Here is a 27,614-nt window from a genome sequence, read left to right as displayed (position 1 = left end):
GGGGGGGGGTTGTGTGTGTGTTTGGTAGCAATATATTAAGATAAAAATATTAAAACAACAAAAAGGTTTCACACTCAAAATCTGTCATCCAGTCTTCCTGCCACTTTACATCATTTTGTGCAAGTCCTGTGGGATAGCTGGTAGTGAGCCAATTTAAATGTGATTTCTACTTCAGTTTGAAGCAAGAACGGATGAAGCTAATGCACTGAAGGAAAAGGAAGCTTATAGGGATAGAATCCTTAATATTTCATGTCAGAATTCTGTATTCGGAGGAGCAATTACACAGAGCACCATTGCTAGGAGCTCAGCTTGGAGAAAATTGCAAACATGGTAGTAAAAGGGAATGGATTGCTCAGAGGATTGGTCTTTATTTTTTTGGAGGGGGGGAATATTTTGGGGGGTTTGTTTGTTTGTTTTACTCAGGTAGGAGGAGGAGTGAGGAACAATTATTTCAACAAAGAAGGCCTAATATGGGGAGGTGGCCAAAACCAAGACGGTGGCTGTAATATACTTCAAATAGTACATCCTTTTTCTGCCTGCTTTTATGTGGATGCTATTTTTTTTTATTATGCTTCTTAAGTTACTTTGGTTATTTATATCTGAACCAAAACGTAACATTTTTTCCCCTCTTTTGGTAGCTGCTTCATGACAGAATAAAAACTGGATGTGAGTTGTGCATTGGGAAGTGATTGATGTGTGCTTGTGCACCTTGTAGCACTATGAAAAACGCAGGTGGAGCTGCTGATGATGTTTGCTAGAAGTAGATTGAAAAAGCAAGAAAATGAAATTGCGTTTCTGCACAGAAAATCCGTTGTAAAACTTTGGGCCAGGAAGCAATTCCGGAAGCAAAGACTCCATTTGTTTCTGCGGGACAAAATGAAGAGGCTTCTTCAAGGCCAGGTAGATGAGAATCCAAATCATGCTCATCACTGCCAGCTCTCTCCAATAGAGATTGAAACGGATATGTTTGTTTGTGGAATAAAGAGAAACTCCCCAAGCACTGAATTTTCTACTGCTGGAGGGGACTTTAATCAGGACAGAGGTGATAGCTCCAAGAGAGCAAGTGAAGTTTGCATTGGGGAGGTGGAACTGAACTGGGATGGCTATGTCAAAATACCATGCTCGGTTCAACAGAACCAGAAGGACTTAGAGGGGAATTCTTCTGATGGTATGAAACAGACCTCTTCCAAAAGAAAGGGTAGAGTGTCTGAGGGGCAGGACCTTTCTACCCTGAGCATTACCATGAGCTGGAGGGAAATAGCTGAAAGGGAAGGGTGCTTTCCCCAGGAAAAGACCCCTACATACAGCAGTCGTAGACGAAAGTCAAGAGATCGCTCGGCTGATGTGGTTGATTACATTGTTAAAGAGCTCCAGGGAATAAGCCGCATCCAGACAGAGATTGCAGAGCTCCGGCAGCACCTCACCTTGATAAAAGGCTCTGTGGATGAAGTCTCCAGCTGCGTGGATACGGTCTTGAGTGAGATAGAAGGCCTTCAAGGTGGTTCCACCAAAACCCCAGGTACGCACACTCGGGAGCCATGTAGGGATGCACACAAGGAGGAACCAGTACTATATTTTTATGGGATTCCAGAACAAGACGGTGAAAACACAGTGGAGCTCATCTACAGCTTCTTGTCTGAATATCACTGCTTCAATGGTATCCAGTGCAGTAAGTATATAAAAGATGCTTATAGGTCAGATATTGGTACAGGAAAGCCTTTAGCACCAAGACCAGCAGTTGTGAAACTCGTGAATTCTGAACAGAGAGACTTTATTTTACAGAAGTCTATCCTTCTGCAAAGCTCAGGGGTCTGGATTGCTACCAGTGAAGAACAAAAGCGGCAGAATGACCAGAGGGGCCACAAAGTGGATTCAGTCTGTCTGCAATCTGGCTTCAAGAAAAATCATCGCAACTCAGCGAATCTTGATATAGCTCAGAAAACTGATGGAGTTGGGCACCTTCAAACTGACTCTTACCAGGTTAAGTATAAAAGCACGAGTAGGAGAACACAGTGCGTAGGGGAGAGATTTAGTTTTGCGCAGAAGTCAACCTTGACTAAAAAAAGCAACTTGATATCTGAAACTGAGAAGGAAACACAAGTAATAAGCTGTAGTGAGCAGCCTTCACATGACAGTGACTTTCACCAGGCCTCTCATGAATCTCCACAAAATCTTCAGGTGACCAGTTTGGCCAAATCAGGTGATGGAAATTTTTGCTGCTCATCTGAGTCTTCGGGCAGTGCCAACCAGGTATGTGCTTCAAGCAATGGAAGTGAACACAGGCCTGACACTGAAAACATCCCTGAGAATGGTTCTTCCCTTCTAGATAAAGATGAGAAGGTAATTGCAGAAGAAATTGAAATAGACTGTGATAGCCCATGCAAGTTCACTGGTCTGGAGAAAGCTGATATTCAGAGAGATGATGTTTCTAGTGGGGTGACAACCATTAGCTGTGATCATACAACTGATGAAATGGCTGATAGTAGTGACAGCTTGAAAGATATGATCCAAATGGACCTGAATGATCAAGATCCAACTGATCAGGTCTTTAGGGATGTCCTGGAAAATTCTCAGTATTTCCTTGACCATTCCCGGGATAACATTGATCTTGTAGACATGAAGTTTTACACTAATAAGCTTGGGAAAGCTATTCATCACTTCAGGTCTGCTCTGCAAGTTGTATTTAACAAACTAGAGACAAGTGATTCTGAAATGCTTTTGGAAAATGATAGCGGCTTACAGATGGATGATGACAATACGCTTATGCTGAACAGTTCAGGTATGTGTGACAGCTCTGACAACTTTGCAGAAACCCCTCCTAGTCAGTCATCTGAGAGCCAGGCAAACACAACTGCAAATAGTGAAGCGTCTGCTCATATGCAGTTTGTTCCTTCCAGTCTTTCTTCTGCTCCATATGACCCTCCTGTTTCCAGTTTGATGCCATCATCTGACTGTGAAATTCCTGCTGGGCAGCACTCACCTCCTCATGAACTTGGAGCAGATGTGAGCTCTCTACCTGAGCAAGTAAAGGAGTGCAGACCCATGAGCCTTGACAAAGTATGTGCAGAGACCATCTACCTGAACAAATGCATCAACAATTTCAAAAATGTGCTGAGGGAAAAGAGACAAATGCGTAGGAGACTCTTAAAAGAATTAGCACAGGAAGGAAACTGGATTTCTGCTGAGGAGACGAATTCAGGTAAACTGAAAAAAAAATGTTTTTAAGAAGATGCTAAAATCTAGCATTTGTGCAGCTGGTAGGCAAGACCTAGCTCTGTGGGTGAACAGTTTATTAGAAGTTGTTGGCAAATAGTTACAAGGGCAAGTACACCTGATATGCAACAGTACTGACCAAAAGAACCCAAAATTTATTGGTAACACACTAGGATGCAGGTTTGCAAGCTTCGCTTTTTTTTTTTCTTTTTGAGAGAGAGGTTTGCAATGTATCTTCAAAATAGCAGGTGTTAGGGTTTTTGTCATAATTCGTGACTTGGTTCCTTGTTAAATATAATAGTTAGGGAATGTGATAACCAAAGTGTGCATTTGAGCTATAAGTAGCTGTATTTGCCAGTTTTAGTAATTGAGGGATTTAGACTTTAAGTGGCTCCATCAGGAAGTGGGAGTTCTCAATGTTTAATATATGCTAGATTTTTATCCTAGTAGGGACATCAAAAAATCAAAACCAAAAAAGTTAAAACCTGTGTTGTAGTATTGTATTTCTGTAACTTGTTCATGAGATGAGAAATTTTCTATTTCTGTGGGGCTGTGAGTCTTGCTGCCAGCATGGATAATGAAGCATTGGACCTCAGCAGATGTAAGCTGATACGGGATTGCAGCAGTGCTGGTTGACCTGTGCTGGGGATGTGGGGCATAGAAATGACCTGCATGTTTTGATGGGCCTTGTTTTGATAGGCCTTGATTTAGTAAAAAACAGACCTAACCTTGTAGTGTAGGTCCATCTAGCCCCTCCTTATCCAGGGAGTAAGAAAACTTTCTCAGTGGCAGCTCTCTCTGAAGCACTACACAGTTAGGAAAGTGAAGCGACCAGACTGTTTCAGGAGTGCTAATGTTGGGACTATAGCTTGAAATCTTCATTTGCTTGTTTTAAGCCTCCCCATATCAAGTATTTTGTTCACTTTGCTCCTTGCAATCATCAAAGCTGATCAGAATAATCACAGTGCTCCTTTGCCCGTTGAAAGACTTGTCTTGCTTCAGCAGTCTTATCCAGTCACTGTGCTTTTGCCGTGAAGAAACGACTGTCAGTCTGTGTTTGGCTTCTGTACCAGTGACCTTCTCGTTATGTGGATCATAGTGCTTGTAATCAGCTCTTTGCTTTCTTACTTTGTGCAAGGCCCTTATTGTAGAATTCATTAAAACCATAGGTTTTTAGTAAGTAGAAACAGTAAGATTTTTTAGCAGGCTTGGCACAGATGAACACCTGTTTCTGTGTTTCAAGGGTATGTTCAAATTACTTAAGTATAGATGGTATAGATGAAACTGATTTTTTTTCCATTCAAAAATTTAATTTATTTTCTGTTTGTTTGGTTTTCTTCTCTTTCATATTTTATTGTTTGCATAGTGCTCGAGTCCTGGAAGTATGTCCTAATTTTGGACCTATGAGAAGAGATAGTAGTTTGGGTTAGCTTTATGCCACTGTACAACAAAAATATTGCAATAACTTATTTATGAGGCTCCATTGAATGGGAGGCTGCTTCTCTCAGCAGAGTTTGAGCAATACAGGCCCATTCACAAGGGCAAAAGTAGCTGAAACAATAAAGAGGAGGAAGATGACAGCTGGACTTTGGTGCCTCAAGTCTGACTCTGGTATGGGCTGGCGTTGCTGAGCATCCCTGGTTTAGTTTTCCTGTCTAGTAATTACAACAACCTCTAGTGATGTGAAAATGAGTTGACGTTTGTGTAATAAATCATGTAGAGGCATGTCTATATGGTAGCTATGACAATTGCAGTTACTGCAATAAATATCAGATGAAATCACAATTTAGGAAATGTGTTCTGAGAGACAGAGGGAATCTAAAGGAGTGAAGGGTAGTGGAAGGAACTGGACCAGGGATGGGAAAAGGGGGAGAACTTGGAGGGGAAAAAAACCCTGGAGGAGAAGTCGGGAAGCAGCCTGATACATCAGGGCAAGGCATGGAAATGGGCAATGGAAGAGCAGGTCCATCTAGAGTGGAGGTAGGGAAATGTAACCAAAATGCCAGTGCTAGCACAGGATGGAGCAAGCAGGTGAGGAGGTCAGTGGGTAAGTAGCCACTTGGCAGTAGCCAGAAAGAAGAGGATGACTGTATTGGCAAGGGCTGTAGGGTAAGACAAAATTAATCATATAATCATTCAACTTGTAATAGGGTTGTTTTTGTGAGAAAGTGTAGCAACTATTTTATGTTCCTTATTTTTGCTGTACTTGACTTAAAATAGACTTGAGCCAAGCTCTTATTTTCTTCTTTTCAAAAAAGTATCATGTACAGAATGCAATGAAAGTCTGTTTTTTTTTTTTTTTTTTCTTTTCTTCCCGGCTGTAGGTGACTGTGTATGTTTTACTTAAAAATACAGTTTCCTCTTAATGAACCTTTAAGTTTCTGGATCAGGTCCACTGAAAGTCTGGTTCTGCCTGCTGGCTTTTTTATTCTGAGCCTGAACCACTATATTGCTTATGCCTGTTCTGAAGTTCAGTTCAAGGTATTTTATTAAATATATTTGGCAGCAGTCTGCAGCAAAGGAATAGATGATAACTTTGAAGGTGTTAGTAAGTCTGTGTGTTTTGGTGAATCAGAGATGATGCACTGACATAAAGGTTTAAATTATTTATAGTTGTACACAGATGTAAATTACAAGAACAGTTTAGAACTTGGCAGACGCATGTAAATAATTGTATTTAATTCGAAGTAAAAAGAGAAAATAGAATATCCTCTGAAAATCTGAGCAAGCTTGTAAAGTTTTAATTTGAAGAAAGTGAAGTGATAAAGATGGTTTGACTTTGCATATTTAAAAAAAAAGCTGAAATGGTAGAGATTTCTGCAAACTTAAAGTGAATGCTCGAAAGTGAGACAGTAAAAGAAATCTGTGATCAGGGTTTAACTACATCAGTCACTGTTGATAGTTTGTGCTTTTCAGTATTGGTGAGGCTGTTAGCGCATCTGCTATAATGGAAGATAATCAGAAAATTTTAAATCTTTGTCTGCAGTTGCTTAGAGATCTGCCAAATTTTATTTAGCCTGAACCTGTCCCTAACAGCTTTGAACTGAAGGAGCTCAGAAATCAAAGATGCATATGGAATTTAAGCCAAAATAATCCAGCATTTTCTGAAAATGAGCCCAGTGCAGGATTCATGGCTTTATGTTTCTGTAAAAATAAATTTGACCTTTATTTGAGAAGCTCCAGTGCCCTCAGGCATTAAAATTTGGCAGTGGTAGTCTGTGTCAAGGGTCTATCTGTGAAAATCTACCCCAAATGAGTGAAGTGAATAAGCCTTTGAAAAATGTGTGGTTTGCATATGCTTACTGGTAATTTGCTACAGCTCAGCTCTTGCATTGCCAAAGACTTCATCTGTCCTCGGTGTTTTCCAGCCTGGGGCTGAAGCAGGGTTTTCTCTGCTAGGGATGACAGAGAGCTGTGCCAAACATGAGCGGGGCAAGGAGTCCAGGTCTTCTGCTTTCAGAGACTTCACGGGCTCTGGCAACATCAGGAAGCAATCTGATTCAAATACGGAGGAGAGAAAAACCCAAGAAGGAAGGAAGGAAGGTTGGACCTGCCTGGGACAGACTGAAAGAACCAAAGGGATGAAGTCAGGAGAGAGGGAGTTTGGATGTGGAGGTTTGGGGTGATTGTGCGCAGAGAGGGATGAAAACAAAGGACTTGAGGTGGAATTGAGGTTGCTTAGGTGAGAAGGTTTTAATAACCTACAGAAAGGAAGAGGCAGGAGGATGGTGTAGAAAATCGCAGTAGAGAGGAGCAGTCAGAAGTGTCTGTGCCCCAAAAAAGCAAGTCTGCATCCTGAACCTGGAATGGACCCCAAGTTTCCTCATCTTCTCCACATCAGGAGATACATGCAGAGCAGACTAGCAAAGCGTGGCATTTCTGTTGTGTAGAAGACAACAGTGTAGTGTGTATTCTCTCCTCTGTCAGCTCATGAATGCAAGGTCTGTCCAGTGGTCTAAAGGCTTTCATCCCTGCTGTGGTTCTGTTCAGGCAGCGTTGACATGTTTTAAGGTGGAAAGCAGGGTTTTTATTTTAGCTACAATCCAGCACTTCATTTGCTAAAATAATTTGACTTCTTCGTGACTGAATTAAAATAGCTTTTCTATTTTCCTGTCTTAGTGATTACATGTGTGTAATTACACCTATATAGAGAGTAACTTTGGAAACTATTTTAGCTTTTTAACCGATTTGAGTGGCCCTGGTTGCCATGAAGCTATTCCTTTGCCTCTGTCTTTCATTGGCAAATGGGTAATTTAATTCTGTATCTGCATAGGGGAATCATCTGATTGGTAGACTTATGAAATATCTTGTGTGTACCGGAAGTTTTGAGTATGGCTCTCATAACTTTACTAGTCTTGAAATTGCCTATCCATAAATATGAGATCTAGTGTAGGAGGCTTCTGGATTTTTTTCTCAGAGGAGAATTGCCTAGATTTATAAAAACAGAAAATCTCTCTCAGCATTATGGTATTTGCAAAAGCAAAATATGTTCCGTGGGAGCTACTGGTTTCCTCCCAATGGGCAAAATGTACAAGGGGGAGGAAGGGGGAATGCTTCATATGCAAACAGTGCATGCAGTCTGGGGGAAAGGGGGGGGATAAATCTCTTCCTGTTTGTGATAAATACAGGTTCTCTTTCAAGTGCGATAAATAGCATCTCTAATTAAGTATTAATTAAGATTATTAAAAGTTCTTGAGTTAATAAAAACAGGAGCTGAAACAGTGTAAAATCAACTCTCAACCATATGTTCTAATACATGTGTAGTTATGGGTGAAATTTAATCACAGTTTAACTAGAGATTAATTGATAGAGATTAATTAACTGGTGTATGCCCAGGAAGCACATGGAAAAAACTCTCTGCTGCGCGAATGTTTTATCAACTTTCAGCAAATGTTTACTCCACTTTCTGAAATAATTTTACAGAGCTCGTGGCAAAAATCTGGTCTATTAACTTTTGTTCCTCTCCTTCCTCTCTTTTTCTTTGCAGAAGGAGGTAGAGGAGAGCTCCAGGTTGTACATGTTGTCCCTTCTAACCAGCATCTCTCTTTCTGAAACACCTGTGTGTGCATGCCTTGTCTTCGTGTAACCGGTTGCTTCAGCTGAGGCGCTGAGATTCAGTTTAGCATGTTATGGTTGGCAGAGGCATTGTTAACGCTGTTTGTGAGCTAAGAATCTGTTCAGTGCGTATTACCTTTTAGAAAGAGAAAACACGAATGCTTTTGAGTGATCTCTTCCCTTCAGTGCTCTGTGGGGCGTGTGCAATGTGTGCAGGCGCCACGCTAGCGGAGTACAAATTGTCCTGTGTGTTCTAGTTGCCCTCTTCCTTTATGATTCCTAAACCAAGTATTTCCTCGTTTTTCCTCAGTTCTGTTATTTCATTCCATCTCTGTTTTGTACAAGTTACTGCAATTGAAGTCAAATGTACTATTATGGGCTATAATACTGGGATTCAGCAAGGCTATGGGTGCTGGGAAGTGTCTGCTGCAGATCCCATTCCCTTTTAGCTAGCTATGGGCTGCACACTACCTTGGATAGCAGGGCAGTGTGCCCCACGGGAAGGGCAGGACTCTTCTTCTAATACCTGCAGCTGTTGCCTCTCCAGGCATGGACCTGTTGCCTCTGCTTACCGTGCTTGGGTGGGTGAGCAGTTTGTGAGCAGCAGATAACTGTTTCCTCGCAGGAAGATGCCCAGAACTTTTTGTTGACTGCTGTGCAACATCTTAGTTTGTGTTTGCAACTGCACCTCATGCAGAGGAGTTTCTGGCTGTTTGATTCTCAGTTTGTTTTTTCTTTTCTTCTTTGAATCCATGCTACGTGGAGTTGGTGCCTGCTGTGCCTCCGCCTCACTGTTAGTTGTGTGAATCAGGTTAAATCAGTTTCCTGGAGTAGACTGAACATTGTATTGCTTTTGGGCTTCCATGCAGGTCTTAACTTTGAGCTTCATGAATTTGCATTTCAAGTTTTGTTGGCCCATGTATCAACAGCTTTGTTTCATTCTTATTGGCAGATGTCTGTCCCCTAACACTTTCTCAGAGGTACAGAGAAATCCAGAACTGGTGTCAAATTTGGTCGTCTTCTGGTTTTCGTGCAAAAACATTGTAGCATTTCCTTAGGCTGCTATCTGGCAGATGGAAAACTGTAACTGGAGAAGTCATCAGGTGGAAGTAGCTTCCTTTGTGGCTTTTCAGTCATTATTTGAATCAATGCTATTGAAGATTCATTGTGACTACAGTGAATGTAAAGTAATCCTTTGGCTTGTTGCAGCTTTGGATTCCATGTAAAATATAGTGTACTTGAATCAATACAGGCATTGAATGACAAGACTGGTTAGTTTAATTGGGATGACTTAGCTCAGTCTGATTTTGCTAATACCCCTGAAAAAAGGGTCTAATTAGACATACCTAAAAGTTTTATTTAGAAACTGAAACAGTTGTTCCTTCCTTTAGCCTGATTCGAATTCTTCTATAACTAAACAAAGGGATTTGAATTTCTAGAGGGCAAACTTTGGACTGAAGGTTTAATAACTGAACATGGCACTTAGAAACAGGTAAGGACGATTTTCAAAACAAACAAGAAGTCATTATTGATTTTCTTATGTGTGTTTAAATAATGCAGCTTTCTATCTATGTTTTACATCTGATTTTCATCTAAGAGAATGATGTGCTAGACACGATATTTAAATGAGATGGAAAGTTACATTTCAGAAAGCCTTTTATGTAGTCCTGGAGAGGACTAACAGCTCTGGAGATGTTCTTCCTTTTCCTCCAGACTTAGTGATTTTTTTTTTGGATGCCTCTCTGTCCATTTTATGGACCTTTTCTTCTGCGAAAGCATATAATTGTTCTTGCCATTGAAACATCTTCTTGTGTATGAAATAATCTCAGTGCAAATTGCAATTTGTTTAAATAACTTCTCAAATTACTTGTAATTCTAGCTGTTGCTCTTCCTGAATAATCAAAACTCTTACTGGGTTCCTTTTTAGGCTTTACTAAACATTGCTTTCCCAATGATTGAATACTGTGCCTTAAATGATCATGTCTATTGACTTATTTAATGCAAGGTGTGAAATTCATGCTACTGTGTCTCTGGCATTATTTTGCTGTGGTTCTTGGTTTAAAAATCAAAACAAAACAAAACTTTCATTACTTTGCAAAGACCTTGCAGCAACTGATTGCAGCATTCTTTTCTGTGAGTTAATATACTGAATTACTAGGGGTGACAGGCACTTCTCCGGCAGAGGATATTTGTTGGACAATGGTTGTAAAACCATCATCCACCAGCATCAGAAATGCAAAAATCGGAGAGAGACATGATAGGCTGTTTTATTTAAATGTTTGCTGCTCCATCTTCTCAGTGCTTCTTAATGCACTTACTGAAGACAAACATCAGTACCTTCCAGATTCAAATAAACTGGCTTGGCTGCTGCCAAGGAGAGATCAAGTGACAGAGCTGCATAGAGAAGGAAAGTAGAAGCCAGTCACGAAGCAATTTCCTATGGAGGGCTGAGCGTGGATGTCTACATGTTACACGTGCTGGCTTTGTTTTCCCTTCCCATTTGTTTGGGGAAGAATAGTGGTTAAAACCCTCGCAGTTGCTCTGGATGTTCTTCCCCTCTACCCGTTGCATTTTCTCTGCTTGCCCAGGCTCTAAGCAAGCCTGGCCGTCATCTGGGACCGCTGGATGTGAGCAGCTCCACAACTGGCGATGAGACCTGGACTGGCCACTGGCACGCTGCTGAGTGCTGCATTCAGAGAGCAAACCCTAGGCAACTCTCCAGCTGCAGCAAATCTGTCTAAACAGCATTGCCATTTGCCTCTTTTAAATGAAGAGGAATGTATTTCTATAAAATGTTCCTACCCACAATAGTGGTATGAACTATGGCTTACTTTGTTATGCTTAATCAGAGCTCCCAGAGGTTGTCTGAACCATGTTAAACTGCACGCCAACACTTGTAGGTAATACAGTCCCCATTTCCAAGCTCCTTTGACTATGCAGGTTAGTGCAACAAGGGACTGCAGAGGTTGTCTTCGTCACTGTCCAGCCCTCTGCCCTTGTGTGATATTGTGTCTTTAACTTGTATATAAACTACCCAGTTTCCCTCTCTAAAACTAGTTAAGTTTTGGTGTCTGCTTCTCCTTTTGAACTTCAATCCTATCATGGTTAGACCCCTTCTTATTTCCAACTGCTGTCTGTATTTATCCTCAATTCTTCTTCCATGCTGTATGTTTTCCTGTCTAATGAAAAACACAGAAAAAGGTCCATTTTGCTAGAGTAAGCAAGCTGTCCCATTCTCCTCCTTGCAGTATGGTCTTTGCATCCTCACACTGGTTTTGCAATTTTCTAATTTGAATTCTTTTTACTTTAATATAGAATATCGAGGTTGTACATGCCTTTCTGAAGGTGTCTTGCTAGCACTGTACAGTGGATTTCATGCTTTTATTTCTATGGAGACTTTTCACTGGATAAGTCCATGGATGATACTCTCTCCCTATATGGCTGCATCATAGTGGCTCATGGCTGCTTTGGGATGACTAGAGCTCAGGTTCACCATCAGCTGCTTTCCTTCCACTGAACAAGCCCTTGTATGCAGTAAAATTCACAGCAGGCTTTGGGGGGGGTCGGACCTTGCTGTTTGTACCATGCTTAATTCTCTACTGTCGCAATCTTTGCTCCCATCAGTTTTTTCCACTGGGTTTCTCAGTTCTCTTCTGTATCAATAATTCTCTTGTGTTTGTCATCAGCAGATTTTATCAGCATATCCGACTTACTCCCACTAACTTCCTTATGACGTTGTCCATGGCTGGCTCAGCTACAGATACTTGTTTACCCACCTTAAGACTCCTCTACTCCTTCTCAGTTTATCCAGCCTAATTGACATCACATGGCATTATGTCAAATGTTTTGTTGAAATAAAAAGAATTATTGTATCAACTGCATATTTATGGTTGGTTGCTTTGTCAAAGAAAAAACAATATTTTTAAAAACTGGTGTACCTTGTATGACATTTTATCCTGTTTTCCACTTGTCCCCATGTTAATTCTTCCCTTTGTTTGCTCTGAAGCCTTACAAGCTCTTCGAAGTCGATAATGAGCCTGTGCTAGTCTGGATCACATCCCCTCCTTCCCTCACACGCCTTAGCTATGGGCACTGCATTTGCTCTTCTACAGTCTTAAGGCATCAGCCCTGGTTTGATGGATGTCAGGTGCTGGTTCCCTCAGCATTTGCTTGGGGAGAACTATGCCTGGAGCAAATTAACCTCTTGGCTTTTGCCTGGAGATAACTCTGTTCCCGCACAGCCATCGCCTGCCTTGCCCCTGCATCAACACTGTCACTTACTGAAAGCTCTTTCTTTTGTTTTGTGGTGTTATACCCAGATGACTTTTTAATCTCAGCCCTGCAGAGGCTCCTCCTTTTTCTCTGGTTTTCTTTTTATTCTCATGTCTAAAAGGCTTGACAAAAGAAATTAAAACAGCTTATCTGTCCTTTTAGCAATTTTTACTTTGTGTGTCTCAAAAGCTGGGAGATTTGTTTCCTGATCACTTTTTCTGCTACTTCCCACCTTCACAGGCTGGATTTTTTTTTCCCCCCAAAAAAGTTCTTGATGCCCTTATGGGCTCAACACTGCAGTATGGCCCATGATATTTGTGATCTGCTTATGTCTCAAAGATTGGCCTCTTATGTTTAGACTTTCTCAGATAAATTGACTGAAAAGCGAGTTACACTAATTACCTTTACCAGTAAATGATGCTACATTTGTTTGCCATTCTCAGTCATTCAGGACAGTGGCCCAGCTTTGGCTGAACACTAGTGTCAAGCTCAGTCCAGTATAATACTTTTTTCCTTTTTATGGTTGCATTTTAGCCATAACTCTTCAAGATGTTCAGAGGCAAAGTTAGGGATGTCCTCCCTTTTGCGCTCTGAAGGAACTCATTGTATTTGCTTCCTGAAATCCCTGCTCTTGACCAGCAATTGATCCAGATCTGTCTGGAGGAAGCCTGGGTTTCAGGCTGCGGGGAGGAGTTTTTCGGGAGCACAGCTTTGAGTGGAGGTGTCAAGCACAGCCCTTTTGGGGAGAGCCTGCGCCCCAGCGTGCTGGGGAAATGTGCACCGGGGGCAGACTCTGCGGGTCAGAGCTCCTACCTGTTCTGCAGGCACATAGAAAAGCTGGGAAGTGCATTAAGTACTGGGTAGTGTCACATTGTTCATGCCTGTGGGGAAAAAAATCTACTTAGTCTTCTGATCTATGTGGCCCTAGAGTTGTAGGAATAATGAATAAGAAGTTTGGGCTCTTGCTGCTGTTCAGGTTAAGACCTCAAACTTGCTTTTCTTCATTATTTTTGCTCTTCTTGCGAGACCTCTCCTGTCACCTGTGAACAACCCACAGGTTGTGCAGCTCATCCAAAGGAGATGAAGAAGTGGATCTTTCCTTTGGTGCTGTGTTCTTTTATCTTGCATATAACTGAAGCTTATTTTCTGATGGGTACTCCTGTACTTTGTGATGATTCTCAGATTGTGCCTTCCCGGACTGGAGATATTATGTTTGTTTTCTGCTGTGTGCGAGTTAACCTTTATCCTCTTGGCAGACATTATTGTCTGAGGTTGGACTGTTAGGTATTAGCAGTCTATTTTGCTTACCTCTATGTTGCTGCTGGAAACTAGCTGTCCTTTCAAGGAGTATGCAGGAGGATGTATGACCTGTACGTTAGGAACGGAGATGTTACCATTTCCCCTTATGCAGAATCTTTACTGTTTTCCCCCAGGTATCTTTTAAGTGTTTAAACACTTCTCAACGGTAATCAGTCCTTTTAAAATTTTCAAAGACAGGAGACTTGGCCCTCTAAATACACTCTTATGCTAATATAAGAACATGATTTGAATTCTGATTATACTTATATTGCTGTCTGTAGTGGTTTCCATCATATCTACAGATCACGGTTCTCCTGCAGTCATCTTGCAAGCAACTACCCTTGATCATCGCCTGTTGGAAATGAAATACTTGTGTACGAATGGTGGGAGCTACAATGGAAACTTCCTGCTTAGGGGGTTGAAAAGTCTTTATGTTTGAGCATGAACAAGTGTCACTAACATGATCCGTGCTTAAGAAAGCTCATACGTGTTTGTATGAAGTTTCATGTTGATCAATCATTTGTCCTTTTCATACAGATGCTTTTAATTTATAGTGTCCCAACTATGACCATGTTCATGTAAGTTGTGACCTAGAAGTAACAGGAGCTCTCCAATAACTCATGGCTTAATTAGGTTGGGGGAAAAAAAAAAAGGAGTTGGTCTTCAACGCTCCCTTTTGAAAGGCGAGGTGCACTGAACAGGCTCTTCTGGTCCCAGCTGTAGGTGTTAATGAAATTGCATAGCCCGTCTATGTCCATACGACCTGTCCTGATGTGTTGGTCATTTGAGGTGCTTGAATGAATGTCTGTATGCGTTTGCCCGCATGCGGTGTGGTCTGTTATCCTTTCCTCGGAATATAATCTGATAACATTTTCTGGTGTTTTCAGAAACTAATTTCACATTGTTCTTTCCCCTTCCTCCATTTAAGGATCAAGATGTGGCTGATCCATCAAAACCACCTTGGCTCAAAGGAGGGTAAGTAGTATTTGGAGATCTTGTTTCTGTATGTTTATAGTTACACTGTATCTTGTGGTCCCCAATTCAACTTAAGTAGAAGCAACACCTCTAATGTTTTTAATGGCTGTTTTCAGGAATAATGAAATAGCCGTGTCTCACCTAGAGCCAGGCTGCTGCTACTTTTCACAGTCTCCTCTTAAACAGCTGGAGGTGGGCTGTGCAGCTATTCAGGAGGTCTGTGGTTAAGAACAAGGTTATAATTGCAGTGTATTATCCCTCAAGTGATGGGGACAAGTGCTTATGGCACTAGTTAGTAAATAATCCTTCCTGAGCACCATAGAGAGGAGTCTGGATGAGGTCTTTTTTTCTGAATCAGTCACAACTGGCACCAGGAAAGGGGGAGAGTAGCTCAGAATGACTGTTTTGTCTTTTGCTCTTAGAAAAAAGTAACTTTGGGGAAATTTTCTGTCTTTGCAGTGCTTTTTATGGCCAGGGTAGTAGTCAAAACTGGAGTAATTCTGGAGATTATTGCAGTTTGTCATTTGTAAAGTTGTAATGATAATGCCTCTTTTACGCAGGTCAGAGTGAGTGGCTGCGTGCGTTCTCTCTGCAGCATGCTAGTCGCAGCAAATGAAGCAGACAAATTTTGATTATGTCTAATGTCAGCGTGATACTCGGCATAATAGATGCCAGCGCAGTAGCTTCCCTAGAATCCTCTCTGGAAAAGAGTGTACACTTTTTCCGAGCTGGTGGGTGATGTGCTTTGTATGTGATTAGAGCGAGATGGTTTTGTGGTGGTGCACTCATTAGGTGCTGATGTTGCAGCAGATTTGTCCTGAAATCTCAGCAAGAGATTGGCTTTCCGCACATACAAGTTAATTCTCATACTACTGAAGCAGGCTTTGCTAATAAAACACAAAGTTAAATCGAAGGCTTCATTATACAGCTTTCTGCTTTTGGAGTAATTGTTCTGTAATGTTGGTATTGCCACAGAGCTTCCTTCACACCTGCAGATGCCTAGAGCTGCCTAGCAACTCCCTGCTTTCTTAAGGAGCCTAAGACTCTGCTGAGCAGACTGCTGGAGAACTGGCAATTAGCAGGAGCAGAAGACGGTGATTAATTCTAACTATAAACAGCACCTTCTCCTGTATTAATGAGGAGTCAATACACTGCGTTTACTGGTTCACACAGATAAAATGATTTCCTAGCTTGAAAGATGAATACAAAGGCAATCCTCAAATACTTAAAATTTATTTTGTCAATGCCAGGCAATGTTTGCTCTAGTCTATAATTTTTTCTCACTCTGCGGGATGTAACAAAACAGGCCAGCTAATGTAGTTTTGACAAAAGTCTGGTTTATTCACTGCATCTCCCCCTGCAAGGGATTTCCAGAAAAGGCATTTGTGGCTGGTAGAGCTTTAGTTGCAATGTTAGCCACATTGTGGCTTATTAGCCACAAAGTATATTTAACCGCTTAGGTTTGGAGTTGTTCTTCCATAAGAAAGATTAGAAAAGTGGAGCTCTTTGAGGGAGGTAATAATTTCTTGTCATCACAAACCATCTTTGCTTGCTGAAGTTTTCAAGATTTAATGTAAACATTTGTGTGATAAAGCTAGTATTGAAATATCAATACATGCTTCAAGCTAACTGTGCTTTTAGCATAATGTAACAGTAGCTTCCTGTCTATAAGCACTGCCTTTGGAAAGATAGCTTTTAAAAAGTAAGTACAGTGCGTATTATAGATCAGTTTCTGGGTGTAATTTCTTATATCTATATATTTTGTGTATTAATGCAAATAAATCCCTCATCATCCTCATACAGAGATGCTGTTCACTCCCCAACATAGCACTCTGTAATAGTTCTATAAATATTACATGCATTGCAGAGCAGAGTTATCCTATTACATATATAGCTACAGCATGCCTATATGAGAAACCATCAGTAATTGTATCTGTGCAAAAACTCTAATTTAGTTAAGCAAAATTAAGCTTGTGCTTGAGTAAAAAGATTCAGGTATCTGAAAACACAACAAGCTGAATAATTCTGAAAATTAAGAACTGTTGCTGAAAGCTCTTTTTTATATTAATAGGCTAAAAACAGGTCATCTAGGTATAACTGTCTAGGTATTTGGAAGCATCTCTTCAACAGAGACTGCAAGCACCTTTTGAATATTCTTGTCCTCTGTCAGAGTCTGGCTTAGGCGTTGTTCTTTTTATTTTGCAGGTGCAAAAACTTCTCAGTCTATCACAACTATTTGACACAAACCAGGTCTTAACTAGATATGTTCTCAAGCGCAATGACTTGGTGAAGCTTATCTTGAATTTATAAAACATGCCATTTTAGTGTTTTTGTTTCCCGGGAAACATCAAAGTATCACAGTTTCCTTTCAGTTGAATTAAAAAAAAAAATCAGAAATTCTGTAGAAAAGAAGTGTTACTTCCCAACTGCACTGCTAACTTGGACTCTGGATTTTTACCTGTGTCTATTCTGTTGCATCTTTTCATCTTATAGATTTTAATCAACTAAAATTATTAATTGTTTACACTGCATTGTGATATAAGTAGTGCTGGAATTCTTAACATCTGGATAGTATTCCATGACACCAGTTTTACTCGAAACAATATTTATCACTAATGTCAGAAAAGGTTTGCAACACCAGGGCAGTGGATGAATTTCCTGTTTGATTCCAGCAAGAGCATAAGGAGTTTCGACAACGTAAACTTTTTATGCAGGTATTGATTAATGGTTAATTTGGGTCAGATTTTTCTGTTGTAAACCAGAAAGAATTATTGAAGTGTTACTTGGTCAAAAAGATTTTCTGGAGTTTGCTGTTGGAAAGGAGGATAGCCTTTAATAAAAACACCACCTAGCCCTGCTGTAAGGATTTCCAGTGGCGGCGAACTGTTGAAATTCTTGGCCGAAGATTCCAGCAGTTTTAATTAACTGAACTGCTAAAAATCTGCACCTTTCTCACGGCTGAGTGTGTCTCCCATCCCCAGCTGGGGATCTAGCTCTGCCGTTTTCCAGGCAGAACAGCATGGCTGATTGAATGGTTTTTGTTCGCCACGGAGGAGCATCAAAAGCCACCCGGAGTACCACAGTGCAACCGTGACTAATGTTGCATGCAGAGGCAAACCCCAGTTCACGGTGTTACATGTGACTACGTGCCTTCCCACCAGAGCTGTTCAACCAGCAGCGACTGTTGCTCAGCTGTGGCTTGCACATATCACCCTCCTACACCCCCTCAAAAAAGTCAATTTTACCCTTATAGCACTGTGGCATGTTTCTATATATAATAGACTGGTTTCTTCTTGGTCACAGCCTCGAGCTAGGCTGTGCTGTGACATCCTTGTCCATCTTGGAGCACAGTTCTCTATTCTGTGCTGGAATTCGTAACATCATCTCCTTTCTCCTCAGACGTGAGGGGTTTTTTTTGTTTGTTTGTTTTCCTTTTTTGAGGGCCAGGATTAAGTATGTTCTGGCCTAGACTCAGATGAAGAATAGCAGGAGACTGTCCCAGGTCTGATCCACTTTGACATGCTCCCTCCCATCCACCGATGCACGGCAGAAAGATCTGTTGCATATAGGAAGATAAATGCTTAATTGCTTTTACCATAACTGTACACTTTCTGAAGCATAATCTCAAATCTGTCTGGCTTTGATTTCTCCAGAAAAGCATTTTTTCCCTCTCAAAAAACAAACAAACAAAAAAACCCCAGAACAGAAAACACAAGATGGATTTAATAGAAACGAAAGGAGCAGAGAAAGACTGAGGCCAGCATGTTTTCTAAGTTTCCAAAGTCTTTCCTGACATGACACTCAATGCCAATAGTAAACTATAAACTGAGCTCTTCCTAGGGAACAAAAAATGTTTCTCCAAGCATAAGCGCGTGAATCAGCTACTGCTGACTAAGCTGTGGCGTGAATTAATGCCACAGATCTGCGATTCTGCTCTTCTGTAAGTTTTTGCCAAATCCATGCCTAGTAGAAGGCATGGGGGAAAGGCTACTTTCATTCCTCGTGCAGGCAGCAGCAAGCAAGGAGCTCTGCATGCTCTGTAAGCACGTGCCCAGTCTGTTCTGAGTGAGCACAAACCTCAGCACTAAGAACTGGAAAGAACTGGACTTTTTTTTTTTCTTTTTTTAAAGTGTGCAACAACTTCAGTTCAGTAGATTATTATTGATTTACATTTGCAGAGAAACTGATTTTTCATCTATAAAGGTCAGGTCCTTCTGTTCTTTTTGATTATTGGTATTAGCAAGGAGACTGATTTATTTAATTTAATTAATTTATTTATTAAGGAGGCTGTTTGGTCATCTATTTGTCGTATCTTATTGCTGGTGAGATTTTTAATCCCTTTTTTCTCCTGAATTTCCAGGCCTGCGGGTGGTCTCTATGGCATCGATAGCATGCCTGATCTACGCAAAAAAAAGCCAATTCCACTTGTCAGTGATCTGGTAAGAGACTTCTCTTCTGCCACAGATATAGTCGTTGGTGCAAATGGCTTCACTTTGTGACATGTGCTAATGTTCATTTGACGTGCTAATGTTCATTCAACTCTCAGAAGTTATAGGTTTCCCGTTTAATTAAATGAGTTCTTACAGTAAGGAGTTATGAGTTGCAAAAATCTCCGTGAGAATGAGATTTGATTTGGTGGACTAAGATCTTTTTAATGGTCTTTTTCCTTTTTGTGCTAAACAGGTTATTTGTAGGCCTGCATTATTTTTAAATGTTTTCCTAAAAATCACAGACTTTGGGAATGGTTATTATAATGCCCATGTGAGGTTTAGAAACTTAGCAGAAGGTCAGAATTTCAGGAGGTAGATAAACTGAGCATATGTGCTTGGATTTTGAAAGTAATTTGCAATATTGCCAGTAGGCTTCTGTGCTGAGGAAGCACAAGAACCTAACAAATAATGAGGACATTTCATATGCTTGTGTGATACGGTGAGATGAGGCTTCTGTGGGATGAACTGGTTTTTTGTTGGCTGTGTGTTCAACACAAGCAGTGCCTTTGCACTTGGGAGAAATGGTTTAAGAGCTGCAAGACCAAGGTTTCCATGTCCTGTGATTCCTGTGAAGAGATAACATACAAGTCTCTCTGCCAACTTATGCATGGGAAGTCTGGTATGTGTTTTACTAACTGCTTGTATCTTTTAAGTCTCTGCAATGATGGCATTAACTTGTGTTACTTCTTTTGTATGCTTTCACTCTCTCTCTCCACAGGCCATGGTAAGTGGAGTTAAAGATTATCCACCAAGTGTTCACCAGAAACAAAAATTATTTTACCTTATTTTTCCCTCCATTATTTTGCTTTTTATTTTGAACCTGCAGTGCTGCAGTGCATGCATATTCAGTATGCTGTCCTACCACATCACTGATGGAATGAACTTTTTCAGTCTGCCTTCAAGCAGCATAAATCAGAGCATAGATGGAGGTTTCCGTTAGGATTTGATGACTTGAATGCAGATGTTCCTAGCTCTTATTTCCTTCTTGCCTTCATCCAGTTGGAGTGGCTTGCTGAAGAAATCCTTTGAATGTCAGTGTTAGGCGCTGTAAAGGCAGTGACGTACAGTCTGCACGGCTGCAGAGCTCAGCACTGATGTGATGTGAAGGAGGCAGTTTTGGGGGGAAATGCTGTTCATTATATTCAGTGATGGCCAATGAATGTGACATGCTGCACATTCAAACGTGTCCTCCCTACCCATCCTCTGTTCTCTTTCACCCTGTTTGTATCCCTTTCACTGTCACATTTGGGAGTGTTGGATATGTTATAAAACTGATGGAATAATCTCCTTTTGATGAATGAAGTTAAATACAGAAAAGCAAGTCCCACATAATGACCTTAGGCAATAGCAGTGCTGCTGTTGCTACCAGAACACAGAAGTGGTGATGTGAACACAGATTTTGTCTACAGTTGGTACAAAGAAACAAAACTAAAATCTGCCAGAGTAAGATGGGTTGTGGACAGATGGAAACTGGCTGATGACCTTTCAGAGTATGCTTTTGACTCTTCTGGTGTTTGGGCTACCATCATTTAAGAAACCAACTTGAATGTAATAGACTGCTGGTTCAGTATCATTTTGGAGTGACAGGCTCTCCCCTTGCTCACATCTCTGTGCATGTAATGCCAAAGCATTTCTAAATATTGGTAGTGAATAACAAACTTTCTCCCTTCTTAGTCACTGGTACAGTCCCGGAAAGCCGGAATTACCTCAGCAATGGCCACTAGAACATCTCTCAAGGATGAAGAGCTGGTAAGTGGGAGGGTTGCTTGGCTCCTGATAACTTTTAGTAAGCAAATTAAAGGAGTTTGGATCTCTGGGATGTACAGCCAGCTTCACAGATGTCTAAAAATATAGATGCAAAGCTTCTTCTTTAATTTGTTTAAAGAAACCAAACATACTTACAAAAAATAACATTTAATGTGTCAAATACGATCCTGAAAATAGAATCTTATCATTTCCTTTTGTGCTATCTACCATAAGAGATACTGTGTGAAACCTGCTTTATGCAAGGTACTCCTTGTCCACAAACCTTAGTTCTTTCCTCTTCCATTTTTTTTAAAATGTCTGCAAAATCATTTTTGAAAGGGTGTTCTCTACTGCCACTTGTAAAAGTTTGCTAAACTTGGCTACCTCAAAAGTGTAGATTTATCGCACCACTCATGAGTTTTCTCTTAAAACTCATGTGATAACCAGCGAAAACAGATTCAGTCACCTTTCTGAATGTTGGTTCGTGTGTTCTTGTGTTTTAGAAATCTCATGTCTATAAGAAGACTTTGCAAGCCTTAATTTACCCCATCTCCTGTACAACCCCACACAACTTTGAAGTGTGGACAGCCACCACTCCTACCTACTGCTATGAGTGTGAAGGGCTGTTGTGGGGCATTGCACGGCAGGGAATGCGCTGCGTTGAATGCGGAGTCAAGTGCCATGAGAAGTGCCAAGACTTGCTCAACGCTGACTGCTTACAGAGTGAGTAGTGACTTTTCTGTGCTCCGTCTTGAGAGGTGCAGTGGAGTGTGGTTGTTTCCAAAGGTGTTTCTACACCTTTTCTAGCTGCATACGTGATACCTTAGTGATAAGTGAAAATGCTTTTATTAAAGTGACTGCATATTTTCTGAAAAGGTGACATTGAGCTAAAACTGCCCCATTCACTCTGTGGACATGGACAGCTCCACTGACACAGACAAACTTATTTGCAAGACTGTGCTTGGTGTGCTTTAACAAAAAAAAAAAAAAAGAAGTAGTTTAATTCTTGGCTCTGTCTCATCTGTTTGTTTTTTGGGGTTGACCTGTGTAATGTCTTTAATCTCTTTCTGTGTCAGCTCAGGTGGGGTGTTTACTAGCATATCCAGCACAGATGAGAGGAAGTGGACTGGATGGATAGGGTACTGGACTGGATATTCTGACTTCTCTTCTGTCGATCCTGTCCTGGATTCCCAGGCAAATTGCTTGTTTTTACCGTCAGCTCATTTTGCTGTAGATTTTAAGATCTTCAGAGCAGCACTGGATTCCTGCTGAGGGGATACAAACCATGGACTTAGCTGAGATTCTCTGTACCAAGTGCAAGCTGGCAAGGCTTTTTACCTTTTAAATAGGAGAGCCTTCTAGCTGAATCACCTTAGAGATTTAGGGCTGAGTCAGCATAGATGATGGGTGAGATAGGAAGGTGTCATTTGAGCATATGGGCAGTATCTCATCTTCCTAGTACCATTGTGGTTTATTTTGTTGTTTCTGCAGCATTTAAACCCTGAGCCCTCCCTTCAAAGAAGGCAAAGAGCTGTGAGCTTGCAGAATAAATGAAACCTAACACAGGCAATAGAAAGACTTGATTAAAAAATAAAAAGAAAATATTAATTTGGTAGGCACCTTGCTTAATCAGATTATTTTTATTTGCTTGTAAAACAGTTTCTTGATTTTGTCTCTAATTTATATTCATGCTTGAGAACAAAATATCTTATTCTAAATGGAATACAAGTTTCTACCATGCATGTTAAATATTGAGTAGGAAGGTGGGGCCATTTCTCTTTGATTTTTTTTTTTTCCTGCTGTTCCAGGTTGATAGAGTAAGTCTAAGTAATCGGAAAAGTTTGTGAAGTATATACCAGTCTATTGCAAATTATGGTGATAAGAATCTAAACAATCAAATCTTGTACGTGTCTCAGACTTTAGTTAGTTGGGAAAGTTAGGTTGGATGATCCAGCAAGGGATACCAATGAATTCTAGGTCATCAGTTTCTTATGGCTTATCTTGACACCTCAAACAGATGTTCTTTACGCTTTTATTTCTCATGTATGCAGAGTTTTAAAGAAGTCACAGTTAGGACTGGGGCCATTTGCAGTAGCTTATTTTACAGACACGGCTGATATAGGTGAAATGTATCTGTTCCTCAGTTGCTTAGCATTTTTTGATTTGTCTTCAAGGGCCATAAGGTGATCTTTACAGTTTATAGCATTTAAGGGATTGCATCATTGACAACTTGGCTTTGTTGTGACCATTTTGTGCCTAAGCAAAGGGCTTCTGGATTTCATTTGGTTCAGGAGAATGAAATTAAGCCATAATTCAAGTTCCTGACAAAATCTGATATAGAGGGTCACTTAGGATAACTTTGTTAGTTTTTGGTTTCTGGAGTCACCAGAACCCTCTGCTAACTGAGGATTTTCAGCATTTTGAGATGAAAAGCTGCTGATCTGTGCATCCAGGTTTGTTTCAGATGCATGTCCAAGATATAGTAATGTTCCCTTTGGAGCTGTGATATCTCAGTATGGCAAAATGATACAGAGAGCAGAGGAAAATTAGGTTTGCACCAGCAGCCTTGAGGAAGTAGATGTAATTCAGCTGTGCAGAGCAGAAGTAATGAAGTCAAAAACAGTAGAAGGAAAACTAAATTTAAGAAATAGCTAATGATGAAGGGGAGATGTATTCCTGCAGAGTGCAGCTCTGGCCATCTATGTTCAAGAAGGCTTACTTTAGGCTGGGGCGGGTACTGGAAGGGGTACAGTGGTAATGGGGGAAATGTGGACTGTTTCAAGAGGAAGATAGGAGTTTGTGTTAACCTTTCAAAAGAGCAGCTTGGAAGTGTGAGACAGGACGAAGACAGGACTGATGCTATTTCAGGAAGCTAAGAATGGCCATATTAGGTCTGTCCCAATATTGAGTTTCTAAAGGGATGTTGTGGAGCCCTAGGCAGAGATGTTAGATGTTCAGTGTAGAGCTCCTACATCTCTGGCTTGCTCTCCCAGCTTACAGCTATCCCTGGCTTGAGGACTTTCCAAGCAGTAGATGCTATATTCAGTGACCAGCAGTGATGGCTCTGTGAATTGGTCTAATCTGTCTTTGAAGTTGTTTATGCTTGAACTATGTTGGGGAAGAGGGACATAAACAGCAGGGAGGATGATGGTCTGTTTAATCCTAATGTTTACAAAAGACAAAAAATGGAATAAATTTGCTGTAAGAAAATTAAGGCTGGAAGCTAGAAGATGACTTTAATGGTGAGAGTAGGGAGTTTCTGGAACAGCCTGTGAAAAATAACCATAGGAGCAGGTTGTCTAATCTCTGGCTGGAGTTAAATCAGTTTATGCAATGGGTTGTGGGATGTGGTGATGACAGTAGTCTGTGTGCTTTTCTATGGAGTAGAAGTAACAACTGGAAACAACACTGCTTTTCATGTATAGCAAAGCACCAGATAAGAACTTGTTATCTTATTCACAGGATTGCAGATATTTGCTTTGCACATTTCCTTTCAAAAGCTAAACACAAGATACTCCAGCACGTGGTCTTGAAGGTAAGGAGAGGAAGAGCGCTCTGGGCTCGAAACTAGTGAAGCACTTAGGCAAAACTTACAGAGTTATTTGAAAGCTGCCCAGTATCAGAGCAGGAAAGACAGACTGTGAGCTGGGGCTATAAGGCAGCCAGTGTGAGTGTGTCAGGTATCGTATCTGGGCTGGAGACAGGAGGGGAATTGGAGGTGGGTACTGTGTGATTAAAAGACAGAAGAGACGGAGGAAAGAGAGTCCTGGGAGATTAAGATGGTGGGACCAATGTGTGGATGTGCTGCTGGGTTGGGAAAACACTTATTATTGATACTAGAAATCTATTAAAAAGCTTTTTCAGAAAACTGTGTTCTTTGCTTTGGCATGTTCATGCTAAAAATCTTCTAATTGGAACCCACAAGGCCAGAAGAAAATGGAAAAATTAAATTAATTTTATATAAGTTTGAAGAACATAGCTTGTGCTTGAGGAATGAGAAAAAGAAACTTATGTAAGGAAAAGCAATAGTTTAGAGATCCAGTAAATCTGAGACTAAACTGTTTTGTATATTAAACTCAGGAGGAGGTTTCTTCCCAGCAGGGAAGTTTTATTATTGCTGTCAGTATAAAAAAGCATGTTCTCACATTTTATCCTCACTTAAGTCTATTCAAATCTTCCAGAAAATGTTGCATTAGAGTAATTTTCAGGCTGGTAAGAAATAAATTCTATCGATTATGCCTTGACGTCTCAGGATGTGTCTTCGTTTAAGTCTATATAGGTCTTCCAGAAAATCGTGCACTGGAGTAAATGAATTTTCAGGATGGTCACAAATAAAATTCCATCGATTATGCCCTGAAATTTTGGGTAGACGCTCGGTGTTTTATTCCTTAGAATCAGGATGTCGTGTTACTCTGTCTTCTATACTTCTTTGACTTTCTCTAGGAAATAACAAGATCTCTTTCCCCGAATCTGTTAGAGTTAAATTTGGCTATTTCTTCTGAAAGCATTTTTCTTACTCTCTGTATTTTAAGAAATTGAATATCTGATAGAGTAAACAAATGTCTGGGACTGTAGTGACAAAATACTCAAATTCAGCACTGGTTTGTTGCAATTTGAAACAAAATCCATTTGGGCAAAATTGGGTGCTATTTCTGTATTAAAGCTAATTTGCTCATCAGTTTGTTTGTGAGACTGCCTCAAAACATTAGTTGTCTAGGAAGCAATTAAGAATGTGTTTGGAATATATTTCCTGCTCCAGGAAGCATTGCACCCAAGACAGGACACCCAGCAGAGATGAAGGGTGTGAAACTTTTATCTAAAATTTCCTTTAGAAAGAAAGCAAAACTTGCCACTTTCAGCCTAGCGGCTTAGGGTTCAGCAGTCTTTTGTTTGGTCTCCAATATTTTGTGATGGGACATGTCTTGCAGATCAGTTCAGCAAGGCTGTTCCATGAATTGGTGGTTTGAAGTGCACTAAGCTTGAATTACTTGTGGCATGTGTACTGCAGCCATTTGGTTTATGGCTCTGTTGGCACTAGGTTGTTGCTCCAAGAGGATTAAAAAGTCTGAGTTTCTCTATTGCAAGTATTTATAAGATGTTATTGTGGTGATGGGGCAACTAACCTTTTATTATAAGGTCATAAATACTTGCTCAAGGTAAGATGCTCTCTTTTTAGTCTTCAACAATTCTTGGGAGTACTTGAAATTTCCGCTGTGGGGTTCCAATCCTTTCTTACCCGGCTGGAAATGAATGGAGGGGTGTTCTTGGGAATCCACATAGCAGGCAAGCTTTTGGAAAAGGGGTGCTTTTATCTCTTGCCCTGAGCACCAGTATAGTACTGACTAGAGGACAATGATTGGGCAAAGCTGGTATTAAAGAAAGATTAAAGCTGAGGATGGATGTGTAGGATGCGAAGAAAGCAGATGCAGAGGAGTGGGTGTAGCAGAATTATGAAGAGAGTGGAAAGAAGGACATTATAATAGCAAGATCATAGTAAAAGGGGCTTGCACGGTTCTGGGCTAGCTTTTGAGACACAATAGTATTCTGCTTCTGCAGGTGTGTCTTGTTTTTCTGTAATGTTGCTAATCTAGTCCTTGGTAGATTACGGTTAAACCTGAGAAAAGAAATAGCCCTGGGATATCCAAGTCTGGTTCCTTGGAGCTCTTGAGAATGAGGAGTTGAGATCTCAAGCTTGAAATTGCTGTTGAACAGGAAATCTGTGTTGTGTGTGATTAGCCGTATGTCTTTGCTAGTGCATCTGAAAGGGTTTTTGTTCTTTATGGCGTGCTGGAGTCACAAAGCTGGAGAACTTCATGCAAAATATCACGGCTGCGTTGTTGAATGCACTGCTTGGCACTGTTTTGGCCCCTGGGACTTTGGTTCACTTCTGGAGTTCTTCAGAGAGTTTTCTGACTCAGGACTTACCTTTGTGCTTTTTGAATGAGAAACTTGCGTGTGTTACACTCTGAACAGGTTGCAATTGCAGAGGCTGGCTCTGAAGGTGGACTGTTAGTAAGATGGATAAGTCACTCTTGTGATAAACATCTTGGCTTCTGTGTCAAATGATGATTAAAGCACCATGGTGATGAATACTTGTTTGCTTCCAGAATCCTGTACAGGAAAATATTTGCACAGAAGGAGGAAGGATACCTTTATTTGAAACTTGAATATCTATTTTAAGTTTCAGGAATATGTAATTTCTAAGCATTATCCGCCTACTGAACAGCTGTCTTCTATCCTGCCAATGTTGCTTTCTTGACTTTTTCCTGTCAGAGCATAAGGTAACAGCACTGGCAGTTTACTAATAGCTGTATCAATACCAGTCCCAATATAGTCTTATTTCCTTTCTGTTTCCAGTCATAAATTGGCTCATGATTTATTCCTAGAGAGGAAGAGATAAGGAAAGCCCAGTACCATTCATATGATACTGTATATTCCTATACACAGTACTTGGATGTTCCTCAGCCTTTCCATAGTCATTTACAGAACTACTTGAAAAGCTGAGCCTTTACACTGGCCCCAAATCACCTTTTTGCAGCTGAATGAAAACAAATCTCAAGTCCA

The 27,614-nt window shown here is 40.6% G+C and overlaps 1 protein-coding gene across 1 annotated transcript in view; it reads left to right on the top strand.

Annotated features, from left to right (window-relative positions):
* UNC13B (unc-13 homolog B) overlaps window positions 1-27,614 on the top strand; it is a 189,036-nt gene that overhangs the window by 81,697 nt on the left and 79,725 nt on the right. The window contains 5 exon segments of the mRNA XM_026069194.1: window positions 14,769-14,814; window positions 19,175-19,253; window positions 20,023-20,028; window positions 20,979-21,053; window positions 21,554-21,773. Coding sequence (XP_025924979.1) covers window positions 14,769-14,814; window positions 19,175-19,253; window positions 20,023-20,028; window positions 20,979-21,053; window positions 21,554-21,773 — 426 coding nt within the window.

The sequence above is a fragment of the Apteryx rowi genome, unplaced genomic scaffold (assembly GCF_003343035.1).
Source record: "Apteryx rowi isolate R43461 unplaced genomic scaffold, aptRow1 scaffold_289, whole genome shotgun sequence".
NCBI classification, from domain to species: domain Eukaryota; kingdom Metazoa; phylum Chordata; class Aves; order Apterygiformes; family Apterygidae; genus Apteryx; species Apteryx rowi.
Note: the sequence above shows the minus strand (reverse complement) of the source record. Positions and strands in the feature narration are given on the sequence as shown.